We start from the raw sequence: 22,922 nt of genomic DNA, 5'->3' as shown, positions 1-22,922 counted from the left end.
TCATCTTCCTTCTTTGTCTCACCTGCTTTATGTTTCCATGGCAAGAGCTGCTAGCACAATGCCTTCTCCTAGTCCTCAATTTAATAATTACTTATATTTTTTTATTTCTTATTTGGTGTAGCTTCTAATTACTAATTTGTACTGCAATTTTAGATGGTACAATATAATTGCGCATTAAGAATTGCATATTTAATTTTACTGCAATTTTTTATGGTGCGGTATAATTGCTCATCCTAAACTACGTATTTAATTTCCTGGTGCTTGAATGGTGTGGTATAATCGCTCATTATACACTATATTATTTGGGGTGTGATATTCACACACCCCATTTTACTTCTCACACACCTTTCTAATTTTCGGCCGTCGGATCAGATGAATTGAAGAAGATCAACGGACAGAAATTAACAAGGGTGTGTGAGAAGTAATTTGAGGTGTGTGGATAGCACACCCCTATTATTTAAATAAGAGTGGTGCGGTACAATTGCCTTCCTCATTAATTTTCTTTCTTTATGGTAGTAGTACTCAATACTGATGGCAGTGCCTATGTAGAGAGTATTACTACCTACCTAATGGTTTTTTTAATTACTGTCTAAATTATATAAATCTCGAGCCTAAAGTTTCGAGCTAATTATTTTCACCTGAAGATCAAAAATGAAAAGTTTGTAAGAACCAGAAGTTCTAACACTATATTCCTCTATAAATTGCACATTCTTACACATCTCATGTTTCTTTCAAAAAGAAAAAATGGCAGCAAAGCTTGATTTTAGTGCCCTTGATATCATGGGAAAAACTACCTTACCTGGGTTATGGATGCCAAGATCCATCTGGAGGTAGGAAATCTTGGAGACACCATCAAGGAAAGAAACACTGCTCCTTTCAAGATCAGACAAAAGTTGTGATCTTTATTTGTCGCCAACTCGATGAAGGATTAAAGAGCGAATACCTAACGGTTGAAAACCCGCTGGCTCTCTGGAATGCATTGAAGAATAGATATAAGCACCAGAAAATGGTGATTCTCCCAAGAACTCGTTCTGATTGGACACACATGAGAATCTAGGATTTTAAGACGGTTACTGAGTATAACTCTTCAATGTTCAGAATTAGTTTCCAAATGAAACTTTGTGGGAGACTATAACTGAGCAAGATATGCTGAAAAAGACTTTTAGTACTTTTCATGCCTCTAATGTGCTTCTGCAACAGCAGTATAGAGAGCAAGGCTTTATAGAGTACAACCAACTAATATTAGTGCTTCTTGTGGCTTAACAGAACAATGAGTTCTTGATGAAAAATCATCAGTCTGAACCAACTGGGTCAGCGCCATTTCCAGAAGTGAATTCTGCTTCACTTGAAGCAAACACCACCTCCTCAAGTGGCAATAATTACAAGCGAGGGAGATGGAATAGGAAGGGTAAGAACCATGGTATTTAGTTTTACAACTAGGGTCCAAGGCATAATTCAAACCCAATTAAATCATTTTCATGTTTAATGTATGTTTCTTTTAATTTTTTGAACTTGTAGTTTAAAACTTGGATATCAACTCAACAAATTTCTTGTAGATCAAGTAACGTACAACACATTTTGTATGGACAATATTGTCCCATTTGGTATCATGACTTGGGCTTTTCCTGAGCGTTCTATTACATATGATTGGTCTGATATTGTTATTACCTTTACCTTTGTAAGCATCACGCTTGTGAAATATTTTCGATTTCGAAGTATTGTATGCGTTGTTGCGTTGTCTGCAACAAATATCTCTGCGATTATTTTTGTTTTGAGAACAACCATAGTTTTTATCCATCCTTTATGAGTAAGATAATCAGAGTTAAAAACAATTTATTCATAATAAAAGATAATTGCAATGCCGCCTTTTATTGAATTGAAATACAAACTTTAAACGACAAGTTCATACAATGAAGCAAGAGTACATTAAACATAAAAATGATTTAAGCGGATTGATATACTTCATTCTCGCCCCTTTCCGCAACAAAGTCTGAAATATCCAGATGAGTTGAGTTCAATTGACCTGATAATCGACCACTGGATCAAATATATCCATTGGATTAACATGGTTGATGAAATTGGTTTCGGCCATTTTTTCTTTGATGGAGGCTTGATATAGATCTACAAGATGTTTCGGGGTACGGTACAAGAAATTTGCCACCACACCTATGGCAAACTCCTTCATGATTTCTAGGAGTGTTATTCATATGAGTTTTACCCTTATGGTGGTTTACATTTTTTTAGCTCGAGTTTGAAATATGCCTTAAACCCTGGTTGTAAAACTAGACACCATGATTCTTGCTCTTCTCATTTCATCGGCCTCGCTTGCAGCCACGTCCTCGTTTGTAATTATTCCATGAGAAGAGGTGGTGTTTGCTTCAAGGAAGTAGTATTCATTTCAAGGAAGCATCATTCACTTCTGGGAATGGCACCGACCAGTTGGTTGGGACTGATGATTTTTCATTAAGAGCTCATTGTTCTGTTCATCCACAAGAAGCACTGATATCAGCTAGTTGTACTTTGTAAAGCCTTACTCTCTATAATGCTGTTGCAAGAGCATATTGGAGGCTTGAAAAATACTGAAAGTCTTTTACAATATATCATCTTCAGTGATAGTATCCCACAAAGTTTCATTAGGGAGCTAATTATGAACATTGTAGAGTTATACTCAGCAACTGTTTTAAAATCCTGAATTCTCAAGTGTGTCCACTCATAACGAGCTCTTGGGAGAATCACTATTTTTCGATGATTATATCTATTCTTCAATGCATTCTAGAGAGCCAATGGGTTTTCAACTGTTAGATACTTGTTTTTCAATCCTTCATCGAGGTGGGGACGAATAAAGATTATGACTTTTGCCCGATCTTGAGAGGATACAGTGTTTCCCTACGTCTGTAAGATTTCCTGCCTCCAGATGGATCTAGGTATTCACAACCCAGGTAAGGTAGTTTTTCCCATGATATCACGAGCAAAAAAATCAAGCTTTGCTAAGTTCGCCAATTTTTTTTTTGAAAGAAAAATAAGATGTGCAAACTTGCAATAATATGGATTCTTAAGGAATGTAGCATTAGAACTTCTGGTTCTTACAAAGTTTTCATTTTGATCTTCAGGCCAAAATGATAAGCACTCGAAACTTCAGGCTTGAAATTTACATAATTTAGACATTAATTAAGAAAAAAAAAATTAGGTAGTTAGTTGTACTCACTACACAGGCACTGCCAGCAGTATTGAGTATTACTAACAAAAAGAAAGAAAATAATGAGGAAGGTGATTGTACCGCACCACTCTCATTAAAATAATATAGTTATACCGCACCATTCAATTAGTAGAAAATTAAATATGCAGCTTAGGATGGGCGATTATACCGCTATATAAAAAATTGTAGTAAAATTACATATGCAATTCAATATAAACGATTATACCACACCATCTAAAATTGCAGTACAAGATTAGTAATAAGAAGTTACACCAAATAAGAAATAAAAAGTATAATCAATTATTAAATTGCGGAATAGGAGAATGCATGGTGCTAGTAGCTCTTGGCGAGGAAACACACAACAGGTTAGGTAGAAAAGGAAAAGGAACATTAATATATTTATGGGAAACATTTTTCAGCAAAGGAAATGATAACTAATTATGGTTAGAGACAGTAGCGGCCATGATTTTCCGAGAGGAGGGCGAAATTCAAAAGAGTGCAAGTTCAATTGAAGTGAGCTTTTCACATTGAAGAGTGCAAATGTTACATCCGGGCCCGGGCCCCCACCACATCCCGGACTCGACTCCACCGTAGCATGATATTGTTAGCTTTGAGCCCCGGCCACACCCTCACGGTTTTGTTTTTGGGAGCTCACACGAGAACTTCCCAGTGGGTCATCCATCATGGGATTGCTCTCGCGCGAACTCGCTTAACTTCAGAGCTCCAATGGAACTTGAAGCCAGTGAGCTCCCAAAAGGCCTCGTGCTAGGCAGAGATGAGAATATACATATAAGGCTTACATGATCCACTCCCTTGGGCGATATAGGATGTTACAGCAAAGTTTTGACAATATTTATAAAAGAAAATGCTCTCTTCATCGAAACAGTTATAAACAATAACATCAATCCATTATAAGAAGTTTAAATTGGCTATGATTAGATTCTAAAAAAATGTTAGGAGCTAGTCGGCCGGTGGGCTGAGACCTAACGCCTAAGTGCGATCTAGGCGGGAGCTTAGACAGATTTAAATGAATTTATTATATGTTGTACAAATAATTATTAAATGATATGTACATATTTTTTTCATAAGAATAACACTATATTTATACAAAATGTGAGAGTTTAAGATAAATATGATAGGTGTCTTAAAAGAGAAAAATAAAACTTACAAGAATAAATAAATAAAAAAGATAAATGGGTAAACAAGCCACAAAAAATGTAGGGTCAGAAGAGAAAAGAAGGGAAAAAAAGGGTAAACAAATGAGTGGGGCAAAAGAGTTAAAAAAAGCTGGGTCAGTACAGTCAATTTAAAGAAAGTGACCCTTTACTACAGTAGTGGAAATGTATTGAGCTTTTGTATGACGACTAGAGTTCGAACCCCGTCGGTGGCTAATCTAACATCTAATCTAGGGAACTTTAACGAAAAGATTCCGGTACTGTTCACTTTAATGAAAAACTACATTTTTACACTAAAAAGTCAATCCTGGTACTATTCACTTTACCCTTTATTTTGTTCTTATCATTAAAACTCAAAGTTTTCAAGCCATTTTCATTAGTTTTCCTTCTAATCTAATCTAATAAAAATTTATCGTTTGACAAAAAAAAAGTACAATCAATTTCAAGAGAAAAAGGGCAAAGAAACGATTAGTAGAAGGAAATCCAATTTCTTTTGCCAAACGACGCCGTGCAGGTGTAGGAATATCAAATAGACAAGCCTTCATCTTCTTCACAACTTCCACCACTCTGCAACTTTTTTTTTTCCCTGATTTCATTCTCCAAAAAATAAAACACAGCAACCATCAACGTACCAATGCGCGCCGCTGCACAAGCAAACCCAGAAATCTGAAAAGTTCAGAAGAGCAAAGGGGCATAGTTCTTATTTCTGACGAGCGGAGGGGTGGACGTCCCTCCTTGGCCCTATGTAGCTTTGCCCTTGGTTGGAGAGTAATGCTGATAACGTGTTATAAATAGGGAACATTGAGTGTGAGAGAGAAAACCTTTGCTAGAGAGAATTGGAATGGGTGCAATGTATCGCACTGTTTATTTTTGTAATTGTGTCATACAAATGATGCATATAAAGAGAGGGGAGAGGTATAGATATTATTGCTTTCATTCTTGATCTTGTGTGTTGTTTGATCATACACTGCATGCTCTTTATATAGAGTCATTTACGTGCAAAAGTCTACAAGGGAAATTAATGCATGTTGAAAACCATGTCATCCAACAATAAATTTTTTTTGCAGTACCACTATTTTTAGGGTTGGTTTGGTATTGCTGTGCTTTGAAAAAAAACTGCTTCTGCTGTGCTGTGAGAATAAGTAGCTGTGAAATAAAGTAGCAGGATGTTTGGTAAACTTTTTTGTAAAAATGCCTTTGAAAAAAAAAGTAGTATTATAGTGTTTGGTAAAATTTTATGTAAAACAGATATGAAAAAAAGCCGATTTTTCAAAGCTGGGTTTTGCAGCTTCTTGTTTTTGGTTTTTTTTCACCAAAAACTGTGAAAAAAAGTTGAAGCTGAATGTTTACCAAACACAAAAAAACTCGAACTTTTTTTTATACCAGCTTTTTTCAAAATCACCTCAGTACCAAACCAAGGCTTAATCCTCCTTACTTTTTCACTTTTGACTAAACCACGTAGGCATTCAATTCCCACAGCTTTTACACCAATTTATTCTGGTCAAATAATGATTCCTAGTCATTTTTTGGGTATTATTGCACCAGGAGACCAAAAACTATTCAGTTTCAAATGCAAAAGATGGTCGTTTGGCTCCCAGAAATTAATGTTTCTAAGATTTACGAGTTATAGCATGTGCAAGCTCTCCTGTTGTGCTACATCATAAGACTAGGGGAGGGGCTACAATGCAAAGATCAAACAAACCACAAGAGTTGCAGCACAGAGACGAGGAATATCACTTCATTCGAAAAATCATGCAAAGAGGCGACGTCAAACTGGACAAGATTGCAGCAGAACAAAGACACTGATGACTGAAGTCTTTGCCTATACTGGACATGTATAACAGCCGAAATTAAATAAAGAGCATTATTGCTTACTGTAATCGCCTATAGGGAGAAAGAGACGGGATTCGCATAAACAAAAAGAAACAAAGTTCATTCTGTACTAGCAACTACCTTAGCCCTGGTTTGGTACAGCTTAAATTTTTTTAAAAGCTGAGATGAAATAAAGTTGAGCTCAATATTGTGTTTGGTAACTCAAAAACAAAGCACTTATTTCCAAATCTGCTCTGAGAAACAGTTGGAAATGGGAAGCAGCTATTTGCTACTTTCAAAAACCGGCTTTTTATCATAGCAACGGGGTGAACAGTAATGTTTAATGAAAGTTTTCAAATGGCGATCCTACCCTCACCCCTCGCGTCTCACTTCTCTTCCTTGCTCTGGCATCTCACTTCTTTTGTGTATTTCACTATCTGCGATGCCGATCTCGATGACTCCGAGGCGCTTTCGTTCTTAAACCAGTTGAAATTCGGTTTTGAGGATGTTAGTGGAAGTGGGTCGATCTTGGTTCGGGATAATTTTGCCCCCAGTTGCTTGCAAGTCCAGTTTGATTTGATTATTCGAAAAGTAATGGCCTCGGACTTGCCCAATTCGTCGGCAGCCAGTCGGAATCTAAGCTTTGGTGCGAGTAAAGGGAAGAAAATGGTGCTGACACCGCTGCTTGGGAAGAATCCGAGCGAAGGGTTGAAGAAGAAGACGAGGTTATCTGGGGAGGTTAATGACGATCTTTGCAAAGATGTGACTGCAAAGGAGAAGAAGGTGGATCTGTGTGATGATGCTAATGGCGGCGGGTTTAGAGATTTTCCGTTGCCAACACAAAAGAGTGGTCTTTTGCATTCGGGTGACCGCCAAAAGGCCAAGCAAGTTTGGAGGAGGCATGTTTGGGTTGTTTTGATCCCTGACTTGTTTCTTTGCGCCGTGTTGTTTGGGATTTGGTTGTGGGTTTGCAGGGGATTCAAGTGCATTGACAGTTGAATGGGCGGATTTGGGAGGTTTTGGTGTTTCGGTGTTGTATTGTGCTTTTGCTTTGAAGATGGATGAAAATTTAGTAATTAAGAAAATTAAATTAATGGAACATTCTGTATTATATTTTTTTTGGTCATTTCACACAATCACAGTTGTTTCACATAAAAATTTAGCAAATACTATAATAATATTTTTTTTTTCCAAAAGCACTTTCACAAAAAAGTTTATCTAACACTCTGCTACTTTATTTTACAGCTGCTTATTCTCACAGCACAACAGAAATAATTTTTTTTATTTTTCAAAGCATAGCAATACCAAACCAACCTAAGGAATGATTAAAATGTGTGTTGGAGCTTGGGGACTAATGTCCCTAAAAGCAAGGACCTGTTCAAAATAAAGAAAAAATCAAGGGGTGAAGAACCCGAAAAAGGAGTAGCGTAAAATCATTAACATACAAGAACCAGATATAAGATTCTTTAGTTCAACATTTTTCAGTCCTAAAAACTTACAACCAAACAGAGAGGAGTATCGGACGGAACGACGACGAGAGCAGCCTCCTTCTCAGCCATGGGGATTGGAGGAGTAACAAAGTGAGAGCTTATTACTGCAACCTGGCTGCTTTTATCACACCTCGCAGCTATCGTACTTTCCTCTTCCTTTTCTATCTCATGCCCTCCCCTTTACTTTCTTCTCTGCCTTGCCTGTTTGGTCAGAACCGTCATTTCGTGCCAATTGAATTTTATGCGTCACTAATAACAAATAAGCATACTAATCAATAATTCAATTATTAACTTACATTTCATTTAGGGGAACTTTAACGAAAAGCACCCGGTACTGTTCACTTTAACGAAAAACCACATTTTTACACTAAAAAGTCAATCCTGGTACTATTCACTTTACCCTTTATTTTGTCCTTATCATTAAAACTCAAAGTTTTCAAGCCCTTTTCATTAGTTTTCCTTTCAGTTTTCAAGCTCTTTTCATTAGTTTTCCTTTCATTTAGTTTATAAAATAGAGAAATTAGGTTCTCATCATTCATTTTACTACTCCATTGATTAAAATCATATTCCTTTTCAATTTTTGATCAAGATCATTGGGTATTAATAATATCATTAATTATTTCAATAATAAAATATATATTTTTTATTTCTAAATATATTCATTTAATGTTAAAAATGTTACAATTAGTATATTTATATTTATGACTAAATTTTTTATCATATATTTTTAGTTTTAGTTTGTACCCATTTTTAATTTGTAATTTTTTTTTGTATTTGTACCCATATATATTTTTGTATTTGTACTTTTTATTTTGCTAAATGTACCCATGCTAACTATATGTACCCATTTATGTAAAACTTTTTAATCTTAAAATGTATTCATTCTTAAATATACCAATTTGTTAAATGTAAAATGTACCATTTTTTTTTTTATAAAATCTATTCAATTTTTTTCTAATCCATTTTTAAACTTATATGGGTACATTCTTTTTTCTTTGATTTTAAAATGTATCCATGTCAAGTTTAATCAAAGAAATTTACTAATGTTATTAAGCCTAATATATATATTTTTTTGTGATTTTGAAGAATGTACCCATGTTTTGATACAATAATTTTTTTGGTTAATTTTGATGAATGTACCCATGTTTATATATGACCAAGGTATAAAATATCGAAGATATCGGAAATATCGGTAGTCCAAAAACACGGAAATATCAATGGAAATATCGGGATAATATCGATATCGATAAAAATTGAATAAAAACCTCGGAAATTGTAAGAAAAACTTGGAAATTTTTATTGAAACTTTGCAGGATGTTTATTTAGTCAATTATCTATTAGTTTATCACAAAAAATTGGAAGGAAATGCATTGCATGATGGATTTAACTGATTTAAGTTGATTATATAATGAGCTGGCAAACATTGAGTGTAGAAAATATGTAGTAATTAATGAGAGAAGTTTAAACACACCATAATCATTTATATATAATGAATTAGTACAATATTGGGAGGTTTTATTTAGGATATTAAAAAAAAAAGGAAGTGAATAAAATGATGAAGAATAATGTGCCGAATTTGACACTTTAAATTTCTTACGCATAAGCATGCGTCTAGGCGTTGAAGTTCCAAATTATAGTATATCAATTAACGATTGAAAATCAATACGTTGAATAAGACTAAACTTTAATTTGGATGTCAATTATGTTTTTTCAAGTTTATATAAAGTAAAAGAATTGAATTTTGGAAGCCAGGAGTGTGTCAATTGTTTTATAATTCGTCCGAATACATATATCAGGTTGCTACTCAACGTAATTTGAAAGTAAATCTAGTGCAAGGACTTGTCTTTTTTTGTTGATAAGCAAATGGTTTGTAGCTTTTTTTGCTAAGCAGTAGAACATATTATGTTTGTTTAATCTTTAGCATTTGATCGTTGTCCACAAATATAGGATAGAAGGCCCCAAATTAGATTTGGCTCTTACCTAGTTGGAGTCACAAGTTCACATGTACCAGCCCTCGTAGTAAAATGTTTTGGTTTCTGTAATCGCTAGAATCCCACATCGCCCATGCGAGGGCAGTGAGCAAGCAAACAGGCCTATAAAAGCCACATTCCCAAGCTAAGAAAAGCATGCCTTGCTCGGCCCTTTTGGCTAAGATCAAGTGCAGTTATCTGTTGAGACTTCTTAGCATTTTTCGAGTATTTCTGGGTTTTGATCTCGCGATGTTATCGATAATATCGGGATATGTTGCCCATATAATGCATTAAAATGCTGAAAATATCATTTTTCGATATTATCGCGATAATATCGACAAAAATGTCGATATATTGACGATAATTAAGTGGATAAGTATGAAAATATCGTCCTCTGAAAAAAACGATATTATCGACAAAATATCGCCGATAATATCGATATTTAAAAGCTTGTATATGACACACCACGACCAAGGTCAAGGCATGCTGGCCGTCACGTGAGAGTGACATAGCAATGTGCACAGTGCGGAAGCGATAAATATAGCAAACATACGAATAATTAAAAACCATATTACTAGTGTGCACTTCGAAACAGAAAGTGGTAGGAGTTAAATACAACAGTAACACTCCTAATCAGAGTATAAAGTCTAGGTGCAGTCCAGTCGGACAAGTACTAATTATACAGTACCAGGAATGTCCTACTCTTATAAGAATAAGTCAGAACTGCCGACGTCCTCTCTAGCCACTAACATCAATCTTACTTAAAACCTGGAGGGGCGCAAAACAGAAAACGTGAGTGGGTAAAAACAAATGTTTTACAAAATCATTTCATTTATCAACATACTAACCCTTCTCTGTAAAACATATATTAATTTCCCAGAATCAAGATGTAAGCATATACACATATATAAATATCTGACATCATAACCATTCAATTCATGCTTCACATAATCATTTTCATATGTATGCCATGCCAAAATATAATAAGTAACAATCCAGGTAATAATGATTTCATAGAAGTATGACATGTTGGCCGGAACTCCTGAGTAGTCTGTACGGCTGAATTCATAGCTCAAACTCAATCTAGCCGGAGTCACTACTATGACCTATATGGCAATATACTGCACATAAGTCGGAACCACTAAAAAGGGGTCTGTACGACAAGATTTGGGTGAGATACAGTTATGCTCAATTCTAATTTCTCAATACTAGCTGTGCGATAATACGTTAGTCACCTACGAGTCGAAACCACCTATAGTGGTCTGTACAACAAGACTGTGCACCTAAATTGGATCCAATGTGAGCATATGGTGTGGGAGGTGACATAATATACAGGCTTGTGCCAACTCTCTCTGGCTAAATCGCAATCACTCGAGGTGCAGGTTTATGAGCTCATCGTTTCTTAGTCACATCTCATATATCCAACCAACCATGTTTATCACGCTACTCAGTTCTTCAAATAAACTTATATCTCAATTATTTCATGTCATATATTGTAAGGCTGCACCTAACATTTTGTTAGACTGCTTACGTACCCCAAACAGGGATCAAGCCGTTCGTAGTTCACATATACCAAACGTAACTTATCTGTACTTACCTGTGCCTCCACAGCACCACAATTATATATATATGCAACCATGAAATGCATATTCAAAATATAATGGCATTTGGCATATTATTTCAAAGCATATTTTCATTTAAAACACATTTTTGGGAATTATATCAATTATATAATTATATACTGAAAACAAAAGCCCACTCACTGATAAGTCGAATGGTCGTAGCCCCTGATTTGCCCGTGGATACGCTCGTCCTCGAGATAAGTCTCACCTATATGCAAATAAACTATAAAAACATTATTTTAAAACACATAGGCAAAACTAGCTAATAACTTCTCATACATTGCTCAATTTGGGTATATGAATATACGATAGTGACCTACTCGACGTCACGGACGTCGAGATATTTTTTAAATAATTTTTCATCGTCGCACGTGCCCCCACGCGCCGGGAGGGGTACAGTGCTACCCGCCCCCACGTTCATCATCCCCTACCTCTAGATGCCTGAAAATCTCGCTGACGCCTGAAACTGGGCAAACCTGTAAATGCCGATTTCTCACTCGTTTCTACACCGTTTTCCACGAAATTTTCACCAAAAATTCACAAATTTTGAGAGGAAGAAGGCTATACCTTTTAAAACTTCCAAATCATTCGAAAACTCGTCGGGATAATTTCGCCAGAACTGGCCACCTTCAAACTAGGGCTTCCCGACGTCCAAAACTTCCAAACGAACGTCCCCGAGCTTCGTGGGAACCTCCTAGAGCTCACTGTGAGCTTGGATTGTCCTAAAAACCAACCATTACAAAGTTTGTGAACAATGCTAAATTCGAAGTTTGATATTTTGACGTGAAATTGAAAGGTTTCTTACCTGAAAATGATACCCCTCGACTCGCCACACCATGAGGAATACAATGGTACCTTCAACACCTTCAATCTGTGAAAATTTAAGGGTCTTTGGGTGTGGTCCGTACGTGAGGGAAGAGAGAGAGAGAGAGAGAGAGAGTTCTGCGAAAAAGAGAGGTACGAGATAGGAGAGAGAGAGAGAGGATGATAGGGATTTGTGTGGTCCAAAAAGCCACCAACCAAAACTAAGAAGAATCTTAGTTCTAATTGGTTCCAAAAATCCCAAAATTAAGCCAAACATAACTCACACCCCAAATAACGTCCGAGGGTAATTCCTCATTTCACATTTCCCGATGAAAATCTCGGGACGAGCTTTCACAATATACACACACACACACACACAATAGTATATTTATATTTTAATATTTCTAATCCCACAAATTATGGTTTTTTTATTTAAAATCTCATTTATGTAAACAACTAAAATTTCTAATTTTTAATTTAAAAAATATAGTAACGTACATAGAAATAAATGATCGCATTAATTTCAGGGACCTCGATCAACAATTAAAAACCAACAAGGTTTCAATCAAAGAATATTCATAGCTAAGGACTGCATTCAAAGTCTCCCTTATAAAATTTGGTCCACAAATTTAGGTTTTCTAGCATTATCGTTATTATTTTAGTCCCTGCAGTGATTAATTAATCAATATCATTCGTGAAATTGATTACACAGATTAGTGTCATCCTAAAAACGAAACAAACTCCTCCCTCCTTTGTTGCGAAAATTAAACCAAAATTAGTCTCATTAAGTATCAAATTTTTGTACTCGCAAGAATAAAAATCAAATTATAGCATAGCAAATAAGCACAAATATCGTCCGTCCCACAAAGATGAAATGATTTTAAAAGTCTCACTAACTAAATTGAAACTAGTTTTAATTGAGAAGCTTTAACGGAAAATATAAAAAATTTGAATTAAACTAAAAATTAAATTAAGTAGAAGAAATAATCCTCCTTTTAAAACCGCAAGGCAAGGAAAGCCTACTAAGGCCATCTCCAACCGATGGCTGGCCAGATGGCTCGTTTTAGCCCTTTGGCCCTCCAAGATCCTCCAAGATATTAATATTTTAGTGAACAGTACATGGCCATATTTGCCTCCGTCTCCAACCGAGGGTAGAGGGCTCGTTTTAGCCCCGTCACAAAAAACTGTCTCCAACCTAGGGCCAAAGGGCTATAAGGCCAAACATAATTTATTATTTAAAAACTACAACTTAAATTCAAATCCAACGGCTAAGGAAGTTATAGTTTGTATGTTGGTTAATGTTATTTAATGTTGTTTCATATTGTTTAATGTTGTTTCATGTTACTTAATTTAATTTAATGTTGTATAATGGCTTAGGAAGTTATAGGAAAAAAATATAATTTAAAAAAAAATATGAAACAAATTTTGTGAAATAGAAGTTATACGAAAAAAAAAAGAATTTAAAATAAAATGTAACAAATTTTGTGAAATAGAAGTTATAGGAAAAAAAAGAATTTAAAATAAAATGAAACAAATTTTGTGAAATAGAAGTTATAGGAAAAAATGGAATTTTAAAAAAATATGAAACAAATTTTGTTAAATAAAAGTTATAGGAAAAAACAGAAGTTATATGAAAAATTTTGTAAATAAATAATAATAATAAAACTGTACAAAAAAAAAATTCAAAAGCAACGGCTAGTCAACTAGCCGTTGCATTTGAATTTTTTCTTAAGAATTCCTGTCGATTATAACCAACAAGAATACATTTGTATTATTTAGTATAAATGTATTACTTTCGGTTAACAGTAATACATTTGTATTAAGTAATAGAATGTATTCCTGTAGGTTATAACCGACAGGAAATCCGACACATTTAAAAAAATTATGGCCAGCCCTCTAGCCCTTTGGCCCTTTCCGATTCCGTGGGGCCCTCTCAGATTCCATAGCCCTTTGGCCTAGCCCTCGGTTAGAGACGGTTTTCGGGTTATTTTCGGCCCTCTGGCCATCTGGACCCTTTGGTTGGAGATGGCCTAAAATCCTAACAATAACGGACTTTAAGCCCTTATTAAAGAAAAAGAAAAATAAACAGAAATTATAAAAATTAGTAATTAAGTTTGTCCTAAAATCCATTGTAACGACCCGTCCCCAAAACCTACGGTTTTTATAATTTTAAAATGTGAAATTTTGAAAATACCCTTCGAGGAACCGGCAAGGTTCCCTTTTGACCCGCGACCCAGGTTGCAACCGGTGGGTTCTTCAGTTAATTTCACCATGTTTCCGACGACATGGGCAGATTCATCATTCCCAATCATCAATTATACTCCTCCTCTACCATTTCCACTTCAAATTTGAGAGGATTGAGTTTGGAATTAAGTGGTTTTGCACTGGTGGGTGCGACAGCTTCGGGGTGGCGATCCACCAAATCCGAAGGTACCTCAGTCAGCCACCACCACTTCCCTTGAGGCCTGGAACAAAACCCATGCATTGGTTGGAGCGTCAGAGTTGTTTTGGAGTTGAATAAAAGAACACCTAATTTTTAGGTTTCCAGCGGATTGAGGATGATTAAGGTGTTTCCCAGCCAAATTAGACTTGGCCACAGGTATAAAACTTACTCATTGAGATCTTTATTCCTGTAAATTTTGGTAACTTTTAAAAATAGTTGAAATTTTCCGGCTAGTCGGGGCGGCCGACTACCACCCACGGCAAAGCGTGAGGTGGCGCGTGGTGTGACAACCCGTCCCAAATTTTACAATTTTATAAATTTTAAAAGCGTGAATTGACGAAAATACCCTGGAGGCGAGGACTTTGATTTCTGTTGACCATCGTCTAGAGGAACGTATGACTTATTCTTTTGGCGTATTTGTATAGTTCTCGTTGGTTCGAACGCATAGGCGAAAGCCGTTTGCAAGTCCGGATTATAATGGTATAGTTACAGATGTTTGAAATTGGTTAGTTAAAGTTTAATTTAAATTATTAGAACTCCCACCTTGTGGGAGTGGCCACCAATCATATTTTTTTAAAAGGTTAGGAGCTGCCCAATCAGGAGGAGGAGAAGGATGGGAAATGAGGGACCCGAAATGGTTCATTTTTAACTCGCGAACCACCATTTTTAACCTGGCCATATCTCATTTATACAAACTCCGTTTTGGGTGATCTTGGTGTCCATGGAAAGCCCTTGATGAGCCTTACATCCTGGTAGTGTTAGATTTCCCAATTTATTTCCCATTTTTCCTGTTCGACGCCACAAACCCACGAGTGTTCGGGCGGCTTTATCCCTCTTCCCGGTGGCTCCAGCAAGTTTCACCATCCATGACCACCACTAAAAGACTTCCCTCAACCCAAGGAACAAAGCCCAAGTAGTGTTGGAGGCGTCGGAGTTCAATTAGAAGTCGAATTAAAGCACACCCTTTTCTAGGGTTTCGGCGGGTTTAAGTGAAATTGGAGCCTTTCTTGGATAAATTGGACTTGGCCACAGGTATAAATTGATTCCTTATGTTGTGTAGATGAATTTTCATGTTTGGATCGTGTGATTTGGTGGAGAAATGAGAAAGTTATAACGATTTAAAGTTTGCCCAGTTTCCGGCAACCTCCACCACTTTCGAGGCGTTTTCCGGCCAAATCACGGCAAGATAGCCATCGTGTAAGGTTGCCCAGAAATTCCAGTGAGTTACCAGTTGTCCCGCGTACAGCCGTATTTCAGACCATTTTTCGGCCACCTCCGGCCACCATTTGAACTCCAAGCTGGCGCTAATCATTCGAGACACCTCGATGCACATGCTAGAGAATCATAGCGTGGACTCCAAGTGAGTGGGTCTTTTCCTTTTATCATAGGTATATAATTGATAGTTCCTTAAACGCTTCTAAAGTGAATTATGCATGTTACCCACAATTAATTATTGTGAACTACGAATGGCTTGATCCCTAATTAGGGTACGTAGGCAGTGTAACGAGACGTTAGATGCAGCCACATAATAAATGAGACTAAATAACGGAGACAATAGCCTTGTTTAGGGAATTGAGTAATGTGAGGGACATTGGTGGAAAATATAAGATTTAACCTTATGATTTGGTGGTTAATTATTGGTCATAAATTAATGTATGAAGAATCAGGAAATTGAAGTCAGGAAATGTAAGTAATGATAGTTAATTAAACTAGTATCTAATTGGGCTTATCATTGATAATTATCTTCAAAAATAAGTAGTTCGGGAGTAGGGCGTTATGGATTATGCATTTTATGACATATTATATATATATATATATATATATATTTTTTTTAGGAATACTATGTTATAGTTGAGTTTTAGATTGCATCATGACATATTCATATGTGTATTACTTGAACCTAATTATTGTGAATGCTTCGGAGTGCTAAATGATGCCGCGTACGCCCAGGTAAGCTTCAAATGAGTACATGTTAATGATAGTGATGGTAGTGAGTATGTTGATGAGATATTGATTGGCTAGCATGTTGATGAGATATTGACTCAGCCGTACAGGTCACGTGAGGTGACTTCGGCTAGTATATTGATGAGATATGGATGATGAGATATTGACTAGCTAGCATATTGATGAGATATTGATTCAGTCGTACAGGTCACTAAAGGTGACTCCGACTTACGAGCTAGCATATGTGATGAATATGTGATGAGCTAGCATATGTGGTGAATATGTGACGAGCTAGCATATGTGATGAATATGTGATAAACTAGCATATGTGATGAATATGTGATAAGCATGTAATGAATATGTTATGAGCTAGCATATGTGATGAATATGTGACGAGCTAGCATATGTGATGAATATGTGATAGGCTAGCATATGTGATAAGCTAGCATATGTGATGAATATGTGATAGGCTAGCATATGTGATGAATATGTGATAGGCTAGCATATGTGATGAATATGTGATAAGCTAGCATATGTGATGAATATGTGATGAGCTAGCATATGTGGTGAATATGTGACGAGCTAGCATATGTGATGAATATGTGATAAGCTAGCATATGTAATGAATATGTTATGAGCTAGCATATGTGATGAATATGTGACGAGCTAGCATATGTGATGAATATGTGATAAGCTAGCATATGTAATGAATATGTTATGAGCTAGCATATGTGATGAATATGTGACGAGCTAGCATATGTGATGAATATGTGATAAGCTAGCATATGTGATGAATATGTTATGAGCTAGCATATGTGATGAATATGTGACGAGCTAGCATATGTAATAAATATGTGATAAGCTAGAATAAGTGATGAATATGTGATGAGCTAGCATATGTGGTAAATATGTGATGAGCTAACATATGTGATCAATATGTGATAAGCTAGCATATGTGATGAAAATACGATAAGCTATCCTAAGTGATGAAAAATGTGATGAACTAGTATATGTGATGAGATATGGGTAAGTTGTACATGTCATCATAGGTGCTCCGACTTGCATACTAGTATGAGTTATTAACCACATGATTATTTGATATTGCCGATGAGATGTTGTCTGGTGGTATAATTATGATATTTTTCTGGAAATTATACTGGTGTTTTAGCGATGGGTTATAATATTTTATATGGTTTCTAGTAAAATTATATTTGCAGGGCCACTCACCTTTGTCTTGTCTTCGCCCTCCAGGTTTTATTAGCTGAGCTTCCATATCGTCGAAGATTCGTGGTGATTCTTAGTATTGGAGATTATTTCGAGGGTACAATTTTTAATTCACTCTTCTGTACTTGCTTATGCTCTAATGTCACGTGTGAAGTGGGTTCATTCCCACTCACCGGTGCACTCTGGTATTTAGGCACTCTTAGGTTTAAATTTATTCACAATTTTCCACGTCATCACACTTTATGGCTTCGTCACCTTCCAGGTGTCGGCCAGCACAGCTCGATTCGGAGTCCTAGTGGACATTTCGGGTCGGGGTGTGTCACGTGGCCAGAGAGTCGTTGATGCTATTTTTAGGCTAAATTAGATGTCTTGAATTTAGTTTTGATATTCGTATGACGTAGGTTGATCTTTTGAACCTAAATTATTACGATAGGTTACTTGGTAAAAATATGAATCAACAATCTGACAGTTTGATCGTCACCAAACTTTAATATGTTATATTACATAATATTTGAGGATCATAGGAACTTACAGATCAGGAATCCGACGACGGATCTTCCGAAATTGGATTTGTAAGTTCATAAAATGAAACGTTGACCGCCATTTGGTTTTGGCAATTGACGAAGATCCAACTGTTGGATCGTAATGAAACTTTAGTATGATGTTTTTTAGAAGTATAATGTGGATATTTGGAAGTTACAGATTAGAAATCCGAGGTACCGATTTTCTGGATTGAGTTACGTAGGGTGGTGGACCCTACCGTCGATCAAAGATCGACGGTTGAGTTTTGGTCAATGGGTTACAAATCATTGTAGAATGTCCTTGGGGGATCTATTTTATGTAAGTTACATGTTCTATCGATAAGGATTCTGAGATGTGGTTAGATAATTGTTCTAGGCGCCGATCGTTCGTGACACCTCGATGTTGTGCTAGGAAGTTGTAGCGCGAACTCTAGGTAAGTGGGCTTTTGATTTTCTATACACACACACGTATATATGCTTTACATTTTCCCAGAAACTGTTTTGAAACGAGAGAATTATTTTAAATGCCATGTCATACTTGCATTTCATTTTATTATATGCATTGGTATGTGTATGCAAACTATTGTATGACGCTGCGGTGGCCAGGTAAGTTTCAGGTGAGTACTGTATGATGTTAGTGGTTGTGTTGGTTATGGTTATATGTAGAGGCATGTAGAGCTCATTATCCTGCACCCCGGTGCTAGTGCTCCCCTCCGTGGCCAGGGCACAATCCTTCACGTGATGTTCACCTCCCGCACCGCACGCTCATCTTGGATCCAAGTTTGGTGCACAGCCTTGTCGTACAGACCACATTAGATGGTTTCAACTCATAGGTGACCAGCGATTATTCGCACAGCCTTCACGTGATCGTACCACTTGAGCGTACTTATTTACACCCAGCCCTGTCGTACAGACCACAATAGGTGGTTCCGACTCGTGTGCAAGCATATTGAGCTATAGGTTTAGTCGTACAGGTCACGTTAGGTGACTCCGGCTGTCATTTCATTTATATTGATTTATTTCACCTAGATTACTTATTTCATTGCTGAGATACTTGACATGGCATATACTTGGTTTTCATTACTCTCGAGCATGACTTCTAAATACGTATGTATTATTATTTTCTGGGAAATTATACAGGTTTTACGGCGAGGGGTTATTATTTTTGGAAAGAGAAATGATTTCAAAAAGCTTTGTTTTTGCCCACTCACATTTTTTGTTTTTCTCCCCTCCAGATTTTAGCTACTAAAAGTTTGTATCGACAAGGATTCTTGGTGAATCTCAGTTTAGGTGGCGACCTTTGATGGTATGATCCTTACCCACACTACTGTACTTTACTTATACTCTGACGTCGCGTGTGAAATGGGTTCATTCCCACTCACAGTGCATTCTTGTCTTTAGACATTATTAGGTTTAAATTTATTCATATTTTTCACATCACTATACTTTATGGCTTCGTCGTCTTCCAGGTGTCGGCCAGCACAGCTCGATTCGGAGTCTTAGTGGACATTCCGGGTTAGGGTGTGTCATCCATTAACAACATTCCCATGTTAATTTGATTTTCAAAATCGTTGTATCTCATCTTCTTATTGTAATGCATATGCCTTGACATAATTAATCAAAATCTTATTCCATTGAAATTAATCTAGACACCCGAAATCGTCATTTTCTTTTCATTTTGCATGTAGTTTTCACTATCGAATGCTTAGAGATCAAAACAATGTAATTTCTCACTATTTGAGAGTACTTATCTTTGTCATGAGAGTCTATTTCCATTCCTATTTCCTACTTGTTTCACTCATTCCACTTGCCTAGTTAATACCCATAAACCCTCAGACCAACTAAGTTTATTCCTTGTTCCACTTAGTTTCTTCCTCACGAGATTGTTTGTCTTCTGTTTCTCAAGCCATTTATGGTGGGAGTAATGAGATAAGACATCCTTAACTACATGAGATGTTGCTTATTCAGAAAGAGTTACCATCCACCACCATATTTTCATTAATTGTCTATCTTTACTCCCAATTTTAAGTCAATCAAACTACTCTCCACTCTGTTTACAACGCAAACTTGGCGTTTATGCAATATCTATTCTTTGGGTTCGTATCTTATAAGGCTTCAAGAGTCTCCACCACCTGGAGAAAGTAAGGTGTCAGAGTGGATACAAACAGACAATTTGAGGGCCACACTAACTATCTAGAAGAACTTTCTAGAAGAACTACTTAGATAACAGAGGAAGTTGAAATCAACTAGGTCTAGGATAACAACTTCGTCATTATTATCAGGGATGAAGAGATGGAGAACAAGATTCTTGGGCAGTCATGAGCCATAACTTTTTAGTGAAAAGATGACCCAATGACATAGCTTTGGAGGAAGTGAAGCTAAACATGATCCCTTTATGGGACCAAATAAAGGGTGTTCCCTTAAATCTGAACATAAAGGCAAGGGAACTAGGCAAGTTTGTGGAGTTTGAAGATATGACTTAAGCTCAGAGATTCCTAAGGGTCAGGATCTTGGTTGATACAAAAAAAATACCTTCGTCACTGGATGTTGGCTTCTACTATCGGGGAATATTGATTCTTGGATTGAAATTTCGGTATGAACGTCTCCAAGACTTTTGTTATCGGTGTGAGAGGATCGGCTACATGAACTCGGATTGCTTGGCCTAATCGTGGAGGTACAATAGGTTATGGAGAGTGGACCAGGACGAAAAAAGTTTGAGATATGCAAGAAAATCCGCAGTGACAAACCAAGGTGAATGCCAGCATGCTAGGGCGGTAAGGAAGTACCACAGAGTAGAGTCTCAGAGGAATGGGGGTAACACATGATCGGATGATCGTATAGGGAACAATAGTTGTAGTGGGGGGCCTACCAGAAGAGTGAAGAGGCAAGTAGTGGCTCAAAATATGAAAAAAATTTCTCCTTGAATTGTTTTTGTAGGTACCAACAACATGAGTGACAATAATGATCTTTCCAAGTCATCATAAAAGGCTTACATCACTTAGTATGCACCACCTCGTTGTGGAAAGTGCGATACTAGAAAGCTAAGCCTTGCACTTTCTTGGGCGTTGGATTGAAACATAAATCAGATAAAAAGGAGAAAGGTAGCTATTAATCACGCTAGAAGAAAGCGAAGAAGGGTGAGGGTAGTTCCTCAAGAGGTTGAGGGAGCGATGCTTAGAAGTTGAGTGGAGTTTATTTGCTGAAGATGACCTACAAAAGGTACCGGTCACACAAGGTGAAGATATAATGGCCTATCTTGAGAGAAATTGTGAACGCAGAAAGAGCTGCTCTACAGGCAAGAAGTGCGGGTAGGGAAACCCAGGATAGTAACAGCTGGCCTGAAACAATCGCAAGATATGATATACTTACTATGGAATGGTTTTGGGTCACACACGGCTCCACAGGCTCATAAGACAACATAGAACCTCTGTGGTTTTCTCCCAGAAACAAAAATGAAAAGCCATAAAATCGAAGGTGTAAGATGACGAATGGATTATAACTATGGTTTTAAGGTGCCTCATATTGGTGCGACTGGTGGATTAAGTCTCTGTTGGAACGACCCAATTGAGGTAATGATATTAGTTTTCACAAAAAAATAAATATAATTCATACAAATGTGCGAGTTGGAAGTAATAGTGATTGGATCCAAGCATCATGAATGTATGGTAACCCTTATAAAGCCAAAAAGGGGATTTTTAATGATGGCTCATAGAGGTCTTGGAGCCGATTAGTTCACCATAATTTTGTAAGGGAAACTGGAATGAGTTTTTATGGGATTGCGAGAAGATAGTGGTAGTGAGGAATCGAACATTTGTCCTCAGTTTTGGCAAGAATTAATGAAAATAATGGAGTTAGTTGGTCTAGGTTTTAGTGGGCCGAGATTTACGTGGCGAGGTACTCGGGATAATAGTCCGGTTGATAAGTGCTTTGATAGAGGCCTACTAAACGAAATGTGGCAAGAGTGTTGGCCAAATACTTCTGTCATTCATGGTGCAGTGAGGGGTTCCAACCACTGTCTGTTATTTGTCAATAATGAACCAAGAGCTTTTAGAGGGAAGAAGCTGTTTAGATTTGAAGCTTTTTGGCTGGCGGAAGAAGGATGTAGGGAGATTGTTGAAAAGAGCTGGAGTATTTAAAGTAGGTGTGGATGGTTGGAGAAGTGGCAACGAGAATTAAACTATTCTAGAGAAAATTTGATGAAAAGGAGCAGAAGAAAATTTAACCAATGAAGGGAGGAAATTGATCATCTAATGCATTATTTGGGTTGTCTCCAAGATGATTGGGAGGAACATGGTGAGCATATTAAGGCCTTGATAGAGTGTATTAACAAATTGAAAGAAAGAGAAAAAAAGTTTTAGCTAGGTCTCGAATCAAATGGATGCAGGCTGGGGATTCTAACTCAAAGTTCTTTCACCAGACCACCACTTTCAAGCGGTATGGATAAAAGAGGCGAATGTTACATTGCAGACAGTGGAGGAGCATTTCATCAACTTGTTCATGTCCGATGGTTAGCAAGATTGGGGGCTATCCTTAACTATGTTATCCCAATAATATCCGAGAATGTGAACCACGGTTTTACAAAGCCAATTAGTAATGAAGAGATCAGGTGTGATTTGTTCCAAGTAGGGTGTTTAAAGGCTCTAGGCCTTGTGGTTTTGAAAGAGTTTTTCCCCATTCCTTTTTGGATATTATCTCGGAAGAGATCAATGGCCTAGTTCAGG

At 36.8% G+C, this 22,922-nt stretch overlaps 1 protein-coding gene and 1 long non-coding RNA gene across 2 annotated transcripts; one reads left to right on the top strand and one right to left on the bottom strand.

The window, feature by feature from the left end:
* The first annotated feature begins 6,540 nt into the window (after positions 1 to 6,540).
* On the top strand, positions 6,541 to 7,182 carry LOC139189824 (phytolongin Phyl2.2-like). The gene has a single exon (XM_070809055.1). It carries the CDS (start codon positions 6,541 to 6,543, stop codon positions 7,180 to 7,182), a length of 642 nt encoding a protein of 213 aa, XP_070665156.1.
* A 3,017-nt stretch (positions 7,183 to 10,199) lies between these two features.
* On the bottom strand, positions 10,200 to 12,220 carry LOC139190069 (uncharacterized). Its single transcript, XR_011574058.1, has 4 exons — positions 12,071 to 12,220; positions 11,833 to 11,987; positions 11,407 to 11,473; positions 10,200 to 10,411 (listed from the first exon to the last, which is right to left on the bottom strand). It is a non-coding gene; the product is annotated as an uncharacterized lncRNA (long non-coding RNA).
* Positions 12,221 to 22,922: the final 10,702 nt, after the last annotated feature.

Source organism: Malus domestica, chromosome 12 (genome assembly GCF_042453785.1).
Source record: "Malus domestica chromosome 12, GDT2T_hap1".
Taxonomy (NCBI): Eukaryota; Viridiplantae; Streptophyta; class Magnoliopsida; order Rosales; family Rosaceae; genus Malus; species Malus domestica.
Note: the sequence above shows the minus strand (reverse complement) of the source record. Positions and strands in the feature narration are given on the sequence as shown.

What these genes read in the sequence shown, in the direction of transcription:
- LOC139189824 (XM_070809055.1), top strand. Translation starts at nt 6,541, where the DNA reads ATGGCGATCCTACCCTCACCCCTCGCGTCTCACTTCTCTTCCTTGCTC.